Genomic DNA, 13,674 nt, shown 5'->3' on the forward strand with positions numbered 1-13,674 from the left:
CCCATCAATATGGCACGCACCGCCCCTGTGCCGCCATTGCAGCAGAAAATAAATTGTGGATTCCGAGTCCGAATCTGATATTCCGCACTCACCGTTTATGATTCTGGTCAGCTTAGAGCGTCGCGTGGAGGAGGGACTTAGCATGCTCTCCCTCCGGCTGCTGCTGGCGCTGTTGGCCCCATTGCCGCCCGGTATCCCATGGTGACCCGTGCCCGCTCCAGTCCCGGTTCCGGATCCGGCCGCCGAGTCACCGTAATTGACATTCAGCTGGGCCTGTGCCTGTGAGCCAAAGGAGCTGGTCGTCGATGTGGAGTACAGGCTGCTGGCCGAGGGACGTTTGCTGAACGGGGATGGGGCTCCTCCGGATCCAGTGGCGGAGGTACCTGGCGCCGTGACGGCGAGCGAGGGGCGTGGCAGGTCGCTAAACACAATCTCGGCAAAGGAGTCGATGCTGGCGGAACGCTGTAGAGCACTGCTGTCCTTGCGCCTGCAAAAAGAAATAAGCGGAAAGCAAAGTCAGAAAACACGAGGAGCAACTCAATAGGTTCTGGTAGGGATTCCGGGGAAATGCAGGGAGGGACGGGCTGGTGGGTCTAAATCTGAGGACAAGTGCAAACTTGCAGAGTATCGTAATTACTTCACGCTGTTGGACATTTTAATGAGCTGCCCGCAGACCATTAAGCGGCGCTGCGGTCACTGGCCGGCCTAGTTGCCATAATGTGACCGTTTTTTATGGCCACGCCATCAGAGAAAGCCGCTCGCCGGGGAAGCGGCAAGACTAGTTGGCCCGGCACTGAACACTGCAAAGAAATTATACAAGCTAAGTGGGGTATATAAGTATTTATTGCCGGCAACATTCTTGTATGAAATCACCATCAAAGTGCTTATGTGAATCGTTATTATCATATTAAAGCAAACCAGGCAATATATTCTGTTTAGATTAAGAGTTTTTCTCCCAGTGCACCCACAACAGTGGACAGCTGGCGCTAATGCGGTGCTGTGGGTAATGCTGACAAAGTTGACGCATGTTTCCATCCGAGCGTATTTCTTCATTCGGGCTAAACAGTTTTCTGCGCTTTTTCCGCACTTTTTCTTGGCGATGCCTGCTTGGCCGGCACGCTTTTGCCCATGACTGGCCAAGTTTATGGTAAGAAGCAAATCGAGGTGAGCGATGGGGCTGGATGGCGGGTCAAAGTAAACTGCAATTTACGGTCCACTTGACGGCCTAGTAATGGATTAATTTGCCGGCTGCTTGAGAACTGGGATGGGCATGGATTAGATGGCCATAACTTGCAGTTCACGATTCCGCTGGATGCCGAAGGCTACACAGAAAAGTTTAGTTTGAAAACTTTGTGTTGTGTAGCATATTTTGCTGTGTTTACAGTGCTCTGAATTAATTCACAAGCCGCACACACAAATTGGTTGTCGCCCCCGCCCAGCCGTCGCTCTTTTGCTCATTTACAGAATTTGCATAATCAGAGTCAAGTTGCGAAACTCGACCACATTAAGCACGCCCCAACCTTGGCAACTTTCCCTATGCCGGCGACGACAGTCACCGTCAACCAATTTGTCCTCGAATGAAAGCCCATATATTAATGTACACCACGTCGTATGCGCAACATTTTCAATTAAAACCGCAAAAGCTGTCGGCAATCTCAGCGCCCTCGCAAAAGTTTATTCCAGCGAGAAAAGGGGGGAGTGCAGAAGGAATACAAGACGAAGCCCTCTAGCTGATAGATGCATTTGTACACACGCTAATTCTGTTAATCCGAAACCATAATAAACCAAAGCTCGCTCTGCGATCCCTGTCTTTTACTTGCCTTTAACCCACCAGAGACAATTAAGTGAGTTTGCAATTAAACACATTCATAATTTGCCAACAGCTAAATACGCTTAATTAACGCAAATTCAATCAAATTACGACGCTTTTAGGCAACAAAAGAAGTGCTTCCCCTACCCCTAAAGGGTACCCTTTACCCATCAGCCCCTCTGTTTTCCCCTTACACTTTGCAAAAAGTGGGGAATTTCTTTAGGGCGTTCGTGCGACCAATAACCTGATAGGAGGACTTCATGGAGTTCATTTCTTTGAGTGTTCGTTAACATCCTGTAGTGAACTGTGATGCAAAAAGTTGTGCTCGTCATCGTCTTCGTTGATGGCTGATAGGGGGACGGTTGAGTGGGACTCGGTTCGTATTCGGTTTTGGGGGGTGAAGAGTACGGAAGAAATAGAACCCCAAGCCACAGACATATTTCATGGCAGACGACAGGCGGCAAAGTAGACCCTAGTTAGCTCTACTTGACTTGCTCCTGCGGCTGGTTGTCCTTGCCAGTTGTCAACCACCTCGCAGGCGGACTGCGATGCAGATGAGGACTGACAGGCGACCATATGCCCCGTGTCCTGGCGACTAACCTCCGCCAGATTGCAGCGTGTTTGCCGGCAAACCTCAGAGCAGGAGCTGTCGATAGTAATGATTGTTATTAACTTATGCATACAGGCGCTAGGCACTTTAACTAACTGCCAACTGGCGGCAATAAGTCAAGAGCTCTGCCAAACAGAAACTTGGCCTGTGTTTTTCTTGCGATGCCACACCGAAAATATCAACAACAGAGCCAAGTATTCCGTTTGACAAGGTCGAATACACTCAGCAGGTGAGCATGTCGACCTGTATGTTGAATAAACATTTCAACACTGAGAAAAAGCATTTGAAATGTGAGATTTATCTCTTGAAAAAATTTATTTTATGAGAGAATATAAGTGGTTACTTAAAAGTTAAAATAAAATCAACTAGCAATCCTTATATTATTCTTAATATTGTAGCATTTAATTTAAACACGTTAGCTTGAATAACTTGAGTTCAAAGGAACCTCTCTGTGTAAATTAGGGCACCTAATGCTTTCTCCTGAGTGCCTTTCCATGCCTGGTTTGTCATTTTGGCTCCGTATTTACAATTTTCACACAACTCCCTCAACCCCCATAGCCATCGCAGGTGATTTCCAGGCAATGTGCCAAGAACAGGTGACACATCCATGAGCACAATCCTTCCCTTACAAGGGTGTTTTGTTGCTTGAATGTCTCGCACGTTGTTCCCCTAAAGTGGCATGAAATTCTATAGAAATTTTCGGCGTGCCACCAGGAAAACTCCTTAATGCTTTTCAAGGTGATTTTCCTGGGCAGAGGGAGAACTGTCAAGCTAGTGTGGAAAATGCTCTTAATAAGGGCTGGCTGGCTGTCTGCCTGGCTGCCAGTTGATTCAGATCTGGGTTGGCAGACGCAAAACAATTGACTGGGACATGGCTTAGTGTCGCCTGCAAAGTAATTGGATGTGAGTGAAAAGTGCATTGGGGCATTGGGGATGTTGGTTAACTCTGGAAATGAACATGAATGACGATCGATATCCCTTTCGGTCCCTGTTTTTGGCCTGGTCAAATGAGCCGTACATTAGGCCTAATGACTGCTGGCCAACTTCAACCAACGGACTCTTTCAGGGTCGCATCTGTCAAATTTTGCGTTTGTCTGTCGCTCATCATCAGGCCTCAGAGTTTCCATTCGCATTTTCCGACCTTTTATGCGATACACATACACTTGTACACATGAAGAAAAACATAATACTAACTGATGCTGCAGCTTTTTTATATTGGCTTAAACATACCTTATATTCCGCTAATGTAAGATTTCAAATTAATCTAAAAAGACATCATTATCATATTAAAGTACATATTAGGCACCGTCCTTTTTCTCTGCTAGAATTTAGAATTTTTTCTAAGTGCACGCCACCCCACAACAAAGGCCGCAAAGTGAAACTGAAAATAAATCAGAAACAGAATGGCGGCGATGCCACACAAATTGATGTTGACATCAGCAACTCGGCGACTTTGCCGAGGCTTTTAGGTAAACTTTTGTTTCTTTTTTTTTTTTTTTTTGGAAGCGGAGCCGCATGCAATTTATAAAATTTTACACTACATAACCTGCCGCCACCGCCACCGCCGCCCACGCAGTCGAGCTAATGAGTTTTGTCATTGTATTTGTTTTCGCATCTGACTCTCTGTGTGTTGATGAGGGTTGCTGGCGTGCAAGGCGCACATGACGTATGCGCAATTTCAGTTATGGCTCGTTTGCTCGAACTTCCAGTCGCATCTTGTTGTCTTTCGGCTTCTTAGCTATGTAGTTTAGTGGCAAAGCCGGTGGCGGCAACACGACGCACAAAACTTTATCCTCAACACCAGACTGGCAACTCGGTGGCAGGACACTGTTTTATTGGCTTCGCTTCGTGTCTTTCACATCTCTGCCATACCGCGTACTCCTAGATGGCAAGGGTTTTATGGGTCTCAGGAGAGAGACATGAAAGAATTACCTAAATCAAGACTTTTTTAAGATGCTAATCATTGTAAAGTATAAGGAATTATATATAAATAAGTATAAATATATATAAAATAGGTCGGTATCAAAGAAAAATACCAAACATTGCTAATTTATGTTTTATTAATGGATCAATTTTGGAAAAGTGTGTATTATCTTGATAATAAAACACCAGGTACCTTTTAGTCGACCTATCAAATTCCTATGCTTTAACTTTCTTAAAATGGTTGCAGAGCAAGTTTGGGCTGTCCGCCGCCTTCCTTTTCTTTGGCTGTTGGCTCATGAATAATGCATTCACAATTAAGCCAGTAAGGACTGAAGGAAACCCCAACAAAGACCTTAACTGGGGAGGAGCTCTCTCCGATTCCCACTCGCCGCTAACTTACACCGTCCCTGGTCGAGCTCTGCAGTTATTATTATGCGCATTGCTGGTTGCTTCTGCTGCTACTTCTACTACTTTTGCCACTTGCGTCGTTTGGCTTGCGTACAAGCTCGTTCACTCTAAATTTAGCAACCTAACGCAATACAAACAGAACAACAACGACCCAAAATTCGACTCCTTTTGTTTCAGTTTTCTGGTTTTTGCATTTTAAAATATCAAAGTTTAAACACATAAAACAGCGCTCGGGATTCCTGCACTCTGGGAAAAATTCTCGATTATCTTGGTAAAAATAAATATTATTTAAATGTAAAGTACTAATATGTTTCTCATATTTTATTTACCAAATTTTAATTAGTCACAAAATAATTCAATTTAATTAACAATCTCAATATCGGCCACTCAAAATGTATATACAAAAAAGGATGTTTGTTGCCCATTGTTCTCTGTTCAGTGTCCTGCTGTCGGAAAGAGAGAGACGAGCGTTGCAATCAGTGTTCGAGTGGCAGTGGGAGTTTGGGGGATCTGGAGGTCCTTCCGTACCTCCTGCGGCTTGTTTGCCAAAATGATTTTACACTCCTGACCATGGTCGCTGGCAAGTGGTCTACTGCAAAGTGGAGACGAGAGTTCAAGGCGTAATCTTTCTGCTCGTAAATTGCTTAAACCCGTCAGGGACATGTGGCAATGTGCACTGCTAGGTTTTATTGGCCAGTCTGGGCTTAGCTCCCATAAATGGTGCCAAACTACTACTACTTGCCTCTTGTTTCCAGTCGATAAATGTGATTGCATAATTAATAAGGACACGTTTGATTTAGCCGCAGAGGCATTGAAGCGTGTGAATTTTGTAGTAGCAACTGAGCTGAAATTGGGATAACTCATTTAACATGGATCTCTGTTCAATTATTCAGTTTTGGCAAACCAAAAACACCAATAAAACCGCAACGAAACAAGAGAAATATTTTTAGTCGATTTTTTCTATTGTATATATTTTATATTAAATTGAATAACCCTTCACCAGTCCTAAGCGTACAACAAAAATTGTTTTTAATAAATCTCCTGAACTCATATTGTATACATTTATCAGCTTTTGTGACACAGTTTGGCTTATAAGCTTGGATTATTACTTAATTGGTTTCCCCGGCAGGGCTTATGTTTCCAGCAAGGACCTTTAAGTCCACCCATTCACGTCGGTCCAGCTGCGGTTTGATTTGTGCAACTTATCGTGTGGAGCGAGTGTGACGTTAATTAACACAGCATCCACGGAGGAGAGCGGGGATGGTATCCCGGGGCGTGTTAATCTTGCAACTGCATGTGTCTCCATTAGCCTGCCGTGAACTGTAACGAATGAAGACAAATGCGGCACTCGACCGCCGGCCAAGCTGCTGGCCTGTCATCACCACCACCAGCCGTCCACGGGCTCTCGTCCAACCTCATGTGGCTAGCCATTAGGTAGGTAGGTGGCGGACACGGGAACGCACGACCGAGATCAGCTTTCCAGCTTGGGGGCGCAAATGAAATTAGCTAATTGCACCAGCTCTCCGACAGTCCGACAGCTCCTCCCCCAGTCCACCAGTCAGTCAAGGTGAATGTTGACAGGGCAGACAGCGCACTCACAAATGCAAAGGCGCATGGGGCGGGACAGGACAGGACAGAATGAGAGGTTGTAAATTACGTATACGCACCTCTCCCAGGATAGACGACGTGGCGCCTCCTCGCCGAGACCCAGGCCCAGGCCGAGTCCCAGACTCTGGACCGCATTGTCACCCGGCGGCGGTGGCTGCAGATTGGACCTGCCTGCCAAGGCGCTTGATTGATGCAGCAATTTGGCTAGGCGCGTGAAGGTCGTGCTCGATCCGGAGCTGGATCCCGAGCTAGACGCCTCGGCCAGCGGTAGTTCGTGGAGCGTGTGTTCCCGGGCCAGAGGAGTGGTGGCCTCCGAAGAGGCAGCGGCTCGCTTTCGAGCTGCCAGTCGATAGGCACGCGCCGCCACCACATGCGGGGCGGGGATCCTGCAATGGAATATTGAAGATTAATATCGCGACGGTGAAAAATGTCGGTAAGTTGTCAAAAGATAACAGAAATCTAGGGAGCTTTAACCTTCCAGGATCTCTCCCTGTGAATGTTTATTAAGTTGTTACTCTAACTAACCTAAGCCAGAATTTAAGGTCTAGTAGCGTAATTTTAATTCTTTTAAAATTGTTTAATTTTTAAAAAGATTTTAATCTTAAGAATTCTTTTTAAAATTTAGTGAAAATATAATAAAGCCTGATTTGATATTGATGGTAGAGCCATCAACTGCAGTTGATTGCGTTTTCTGAAAAATTGAGTATCCTTCCGCTAGCCTAGTTATGTTCTTGATTTATTATTATTGGCATTCCTTGCCCCAAATTCAAACCTTTTTCTTACAGAAAACTACAAAATTGGGTTCTTTTTATTGGTCTTCGACCCACCTGAGCAGCAGGGAGCCATCCGCATGGCACTCGAAGTCGTCGGAGAGGTGGAACAGTGAGCTTTCACCCAGATGCTGCAGCTGCTGCAGATGCTGTTGGTGTTGCTGCTGCAAATGCTGCTGCTGCTGCTGTTGTTGCTGCAGATGGTGATGATGCTGGTGGTGGTGGTGGTGCGTGCCGTGATGCTGGTGCGGCGTGCTGCCCGAGGATTTCCGCCTGTACACCAAATTGCTATCGTCTTTCGGCAAATTCAATGATTTCACCATCAGCGTGTTGTTGTTATTGGCTAAATGTGTGTTGTTGTTGTTATTGCTGCTGGCGGCATTGTTGTTGCCTGTGGTGGCGCTGCTGCTACTGCTGTTGTTGCTGGCACGTGTGAGGAGCGACCAACGATGGCCACTAGCGCTGCCGCTGCGGCTTTTACTGGCCAGTAAACGTTCGTCTGGAAAAGTCAGTAAATTGGCGGCTGAAATCGTATGTATCGTATTCGGGTTTATATCCCGAATGCATTTCCATAATATTAATCATAACAAGGGCTGAAAACCTGTCAAAAGTTTTTAATTACATATTCTGTAGCCACAACATGCCTCGCCCACACACCGTCTAGATGGCAAAGGGCAATTGTGCACAGCGTTTTTCATTATTTAACTATTTTCTTTTGCGTCAGTGGGTGGGGATAGTTTTCCGGGAAGCGGACATTTCACGAAAGAAAGTCGTTGAAGCTTCCTTAAACCTTTGACTTAAACATTTAATATATACAAAAATGGTAAAGCTTTAAAAAGGAAAACTCTTAGACTTGTAGTGACTGGTGATTTGTCCAGCTTTTCCTTTGAAATTTTTCGTGAAATTCCTCTTTGCTATTTAACTTTTTTAATCCTACTCTCATAGAGTTTTTTGTAGCACTCTTTTTTGCGCAGTAAACATTTCCTCATTGCTAAGATTAATTAGTAGATCGAAACTGCTGATAAGAAAGGATTCCATTGAATGTACGTATTCTCCCATTTCAAAAGGCATAGCAAACTGATTTTAAAACATTTTAATTTACATTTTACAGCACAAGGCTCAATGGCTAGTCAGTGAAAGGGTTCAAAATGGATTTTAGCTGGAATCCTGGGAAATGTAAAGGCTTTTATGCGATGGCCTGGACCCGATTTCGGGCTAAGCCATAATAAATCAATTCGAGTTCGTTTCGGTTTCAGCCGAGCCCCAAAGTGTTATCTCAATTGAACAGTTTTATTTTGAATAGAAATATATTTGTATATTTTAAAAGGAGGATGGCTAGCAAAGAGCATTAATACATTTTTTGAGAGCTTCTATGCCGCATAATATTTAAATCGAATTTTAAATTGAATTAAATTCTTTAAGATATACAATATACAAATATATCGGTCTTTACAAATTTCCTCTTAATTACTTCTGTTATAAAATAAATACTGTCAAAAATAATAATATGTACATAATGTAAAGCAGTTTGAAGCTATTATTTTTGCATAATTAACTGGTGAAACGTGATTTTTCGGCTTTTATAAATAAGCGGTCCATTTATAAATAAGCGGCTTATAAAGAAGAAAGCAATTTAAATTTGACACTTTATTTTTCAGTCCTTTTGCCATATAATTAACCGGTCATAATTGTTTCGGACGCAATGGCATGTACGCACCCAATTGAAATGTTTGTTTGTCCGTGTGCAGCGAGACGACCGGAAGTCCTGGCACAATAATGGCGGGCAGTGTGCGCGACCGTAACAATGGCGGCGGCAGCTTGCGGCTGCCCGTCCGCGATTGTGAGCCGGATCCGGATCCAGAGCCACCGCCTCCCACACCGCCAGCTCCTGCCGCGGCGGCGCCACTCTGCTGCTGGGCCCTGGAATTGAACAGAGAGAAAGAGGTGAAAGTGAGAAAGTGTTAAGGGATGCGACCATGCGACCAAGCCACGGGAAGGAAAAGAAAGTGACAATAATAAGTTAATGCTATTATTTATTAAGTGCGACGAGTGGGGAGTGTCAGCAAGTAAATGCAATTATTCGCCGTCCTCATTGCACAGCTCTATGCCATTTCCGTTCCATTTGCATGTGTCACCCCCTTCACATGCCACCAGCCCACATTTTGACACCCTTTTTCTTCACACTGGGCTAAAGGTAAGGTTATTTGAAGTACGAATTAAAGTTTTCAATCTTTAATTTGTATACCATCAGAACGATCTTAAAGCAGAAAGCGGGAAGGAATAATAAAGGAAATATCTATTGCTATATGAAGTACCTTATATGTATATAAAACATGTTATAAAGTTTTTAATTTTCTTAATTAAACTAGATCATGAATGGTAAAATAATAAAGAAATTATTTTTCTTGCTTATTTAATTAAACAAGAAAAAATTAAAATAATATCCTCTGATATCCTGTCAAAGCCTGCGATATGCCACTACCTTTTCATCACTTCCGATGTTATCTGGCTTTAATATTCAGTTTGAACATCATCATTTTATGCTAATCCCAGGGGGAGTTCTAAAACAAAGCAAGCATTAAGTGCACTGATGCTGAGGGGGCCACTTGAGTGCTTTGGACCATTATAAATTTTCCAAAACTAAGCTCTTGAGGCTTTCAAAGAAATCTTCCTTAATAAAAATCTGGAAAATTTTATATAGAAATATAATATTGAAAAATGTTATAATCAATTGTTAAACAACCACGCTTTAGTTGGTGACAAATCCAGTATTTTACATTTCAAAGTTTCTGTACCGTGCATATTTCAGTATTGGTTGAAAGCAACAGCCCTGACTGTCACTCATGCAATTTGCTTATTAATTCCAGCCACAGTGCGTTGGGCGAGTGTCATTGTCAGCTGTCGATTTGCGCATTTCAGCTCTTCCCCTTTTTTTTTTTTGGCACTCGCATGTGAATTACATTTGATTGTTGTGTGGAAATTACTTTCAACACCTCAAAGACCGCCGCCCATCAAACCAGGCCGACATCCGCTGTGCGCGACAGCTGCCTCTTTCCGTTTTTGCATGAGCTCCTAGATATTTCTGCAGGCTGTGATGTGTGATTGAATTCGAATTCCTGGCACTCGAACTCGATTCCCAACTCGACGCCTACGCCAGATACGTTTGCCCTGGCAGATGGAACAGCTGCCCACCCCGGATAACCCATCCCAAAAAGGACACTCATGTCTCTTCCCACTCCCACCACTTGAACTGCACGCATATATTGTATGCAAAAGAGAGTAAAAAAGAGAAACGAGCTATTGATACTAACAAAAAATGGAAAACTTTTTATTTGATTTATTTCTGACTTTGACATTTTGCCAAGGCGCCAGAGTTCCAACGAGTTCCCTGCAATATTGATGACGATAGCGAAGGGCTGCCGAACGAAACAGAAATCAGCAAAACTTTTCCCACCCAGAGGCATTTACAAGATTCCGGCTAGGGACAACACAGTCAATGGGAAAGGCTGCACCCGCACTTAGTTCCCTCCTTCCTGCTTGGTCCTTGGAGTCAGACTGCAGCACAGCGGCTGCGAAGGAATCATGTAAGCAATTTATCTACGTCCTTGCATCGCCGCCAGGGGGGAGTGGGCGCGAAAAAACAACGGGCAACTTGAGGAAACATGCGAAATAGTTAAAGCTGTCAAAAGAGCAACACAGCACAATGTCCACACATAAATAAAGGGGCAAATTACATAATGCTTTGGAGAAATAAGTTAAAGTTTTTAAGGGGGCCCAAGACGCCTGTCTTTTATTTTGATGGGACACTGGGAGAAGAATAAATAAAATTTCGTTTTTTTTCAGGGTATATTTTCTATTAACAAACAATCAGCAAGAAATTATCGATTGACGAAGAATAAAAAAGAACAAATAAACGTTTTTTATTAAAAAATTAATATTTTTACTAATTTAAATTTTATTTTTAATCGATAAAGACACAAACCTTGTATTGTTTATATATTTTTAATCCTATACTATACTATACTTTCAAGGCTTTGTAATAGAAATTGTATTTAAATTTATATTTATTTAAGATAATCTATTTTAATAACTGGAAAAGTGGTCAACAATATCATATTAAAAACAAAAAAAATTCTTTAAATACATTTACAACTCAAACTGAAAATAACTTCCATTTCCCAAACTGCGTATTCCGTGCCTCACAATAATTCATTTTCTAGGCCTAAACAGTTTGGTAAGACAGCATTGGCGTGTTCAAAATGCATGCAATAGTAATGAATTAACTTTTATATGCATAGCAAATAGCTTTAAGTTAAAGTTATAAGCCATCAATCGTTATGGCTAATCGATTAAGCCAATAGTCGTAAAAGATTTAATATTGGCAAAGGTCAATTGATTTTATCAAATTATACAAGAATATCCATATCCATAATATCCTTTTTATGCAGTATGGATTTTATTTAAATAATTTATACAGTAATATCTTATAAATTATAAAAACTATTATAAATGAAACAATATTCTAAATGAATCCTAAATTGTTTGCGTTTTTCACGTAAAAAACCTCGTTCTGTCTTCCCCAAATTAATGTATAATTTCGTGGCTTTATTTCTGGCTGTGTATCCAGCCTCAGCGGTTTGAGTTCCGCCGGCAGGCACTGTCAAGAGCGTTGAGCACAAAGGCAAACATGCTCGTAGGGGCGAGTAGCACCCACTAAAGGCAAGCTGTTACAGGTCGCAGCAGGGAACTGCGAACGCAACAAAGCCAGGAAGCAGGCGCCAAAGACGAAGGGGAACGTAGGGTTAAGGGCTCGGCATTAAGGATTAAGGGTTGAGAGGTGAGACCCCGACACGGCCCACTCACATAACTCAAAGCGGATCTACATAATTGACGTGAAATACTCGTAACCGTAAATCGTACATTACCCACCAACAACGGGAGACTGAAAGAGTGAACAAAAAAGGTTAACATGCTGCCGGAATTGCCGTGAAAAGTGTTTTAAGACGAAAGCCTGGCCTGCGTAAAAGTTTACGCCCAGATAATGGAGCCATGCGAGAGAGGTGTTATTTAATGAGGCGCCCAGCAGCCGAACAGAGTTAATGCCGGGCAGATCAAAGGCATTTGAAGTGCGGCTCTTGAGGGAAAGATTATCACTCAGAGTCACCTTGTGCTTAATTTGTGATTCAATTTCAAACTCCTCCCGTGTAGATCATCTCGATTCTCATTAGCATACTTGAATTTGGGAATCTTGTTGGCACCTCGGACACTTCCAGCGGGAAACTAATGAAGTTCCTGGCCTAAACACATGGATGTTCTAGTAAACATCGGTATCAGCTACATTAACATCAGTTACGATATCATTCCTGTCGCATTTTGGGCGGCATTTGTCTGAAAAAGGCCAACTAAGCCGAAAGGCTTTGCCAAATTACGCATACGCAGTGTGTGCGCCCTGTAATCCAGCATGTGTGTCTCTCTATGTGCGTCTGTATGTGTATGTGGTGGGGTCTTGTAATTGCATTTGCTGTACGCTGTGTTTACATGTGCGTGCATAATTAGAGCAAATGTTGTTCGTGTAATCAAATCATCGGATTGCGGACCCTTTGCCGCCTCGAAGGACGAACGGGTTAAAGGAAAATTCCGGGATAAGCGGGTAAACTTTAAGCGAACCTACTTGGAAAAACCCGCCATTGCCGGAAACCGGCTGCTCGTGCCTAATTGAGTTTGCCGCTTGGCATTCTTCGGGGGTCCCTGCTTAAGCAAATGTTGAGCATGCGAATGCCAGGATATAAAAAGCATTTTCATTACGTCGACGATGCAGCCAGGCAAAAAAAATGTCGAAAATTTTCTTTTCAGAAATTGCTGCTGGAACAGGAGGGAGCTCAGCCACACGCACATCCACATTCACTTCCCGGAGAAAAAACACTCTTAAAGAGCAGTTGTGCAATAAGCAAAGGAGAATGCGGATACACATAGCTGCGAGTTTCTAACGAGCAGCTTTTCCACCAGACAAATGAGCACTGGCTGCAGGACGTGCATAGGAATTGAGATTGGGGGTTCAACTCTGCCACTGCCACGACCTCATTTGCACCGTGCCACGCCCATCCACTTGGCCACTGAAGAATTCCCGGGGCCAAGTGCTACGCGCTATTTATCTGGCACCTTGAGGGTCCTTCACACGGTGCATCCGGCCTCGAAAATGCGTTGGCAGGCGCCTATGTTGACTCAGCAAAAAAGCCCCTAGAAATAAGGTGATTTTTTCAATTCATTTCCGGGAAGAATGAGGCAAGGATTGATAGAAAATAGTACAGTGTTTGTTCAAAGAATTTCGTCCTTATTATATATACTTATATAATAGGCATGACTCCTCAATAAAAAATATATTAGCTTAGATAAATAATACAACTAAGAATCCTTCTATTAAAAATAAATATCCAGATTTAAAAAGTAACCCATGAAATCGAAAAATTTTTTCTCTTCTGCTCATTAAAGGTTTACGCTGCATTTTTGATTCTTATATTAATGTGAATATAAAAAAAGAACAAAAA

General features: G+C 43.0%; 1 protein-coding gene across 1 annotated transcript; it reads right to left on the reverse strand.

Annotated features, from left to right (window-relative positions):
• Positions 1–2,251: 2,251 nt before the first annotated feature.
• On the reverse strand, positions 2,252–7,827 carry LOC108083628 (homeobox protein abdominal-A-like). Its single transcript, XM_070286246.1, has 4 exons — positions 7,752–7,827; positions 7,187–7,652; positions 6,419–6,745; positions 2,252–2,456 (listed from the first exon to the last, which is right to left on the reverse strand). The coding sequence occupies exons 1-4, from the start codon at positions 7,825–7,827 to the stop codon at positions 2,252–2,254; spliced, it is 1,074 nt and encodes a 357-aa protein (XP_070142347.1).
• Positions 7,828–13,674: the final 5,847 nt, after the last annotated feature.

This window comes from Drosophila kikkawai, chromosome 3R (genome assembly GCF_030179895.1).
Source record: "Drosophila kikkawai strain 14028-0561.14 chromosome 3R, DkikHiC1v2, whole genome shotgun sequence".
NCBI classification, from domain to species: domain Eukaryota; kingdom Metazoa; phylum Arthropoda; class Insecta; order Diptera; family Drosophilidae; genus Drosophila; species Drosophila kikkawai.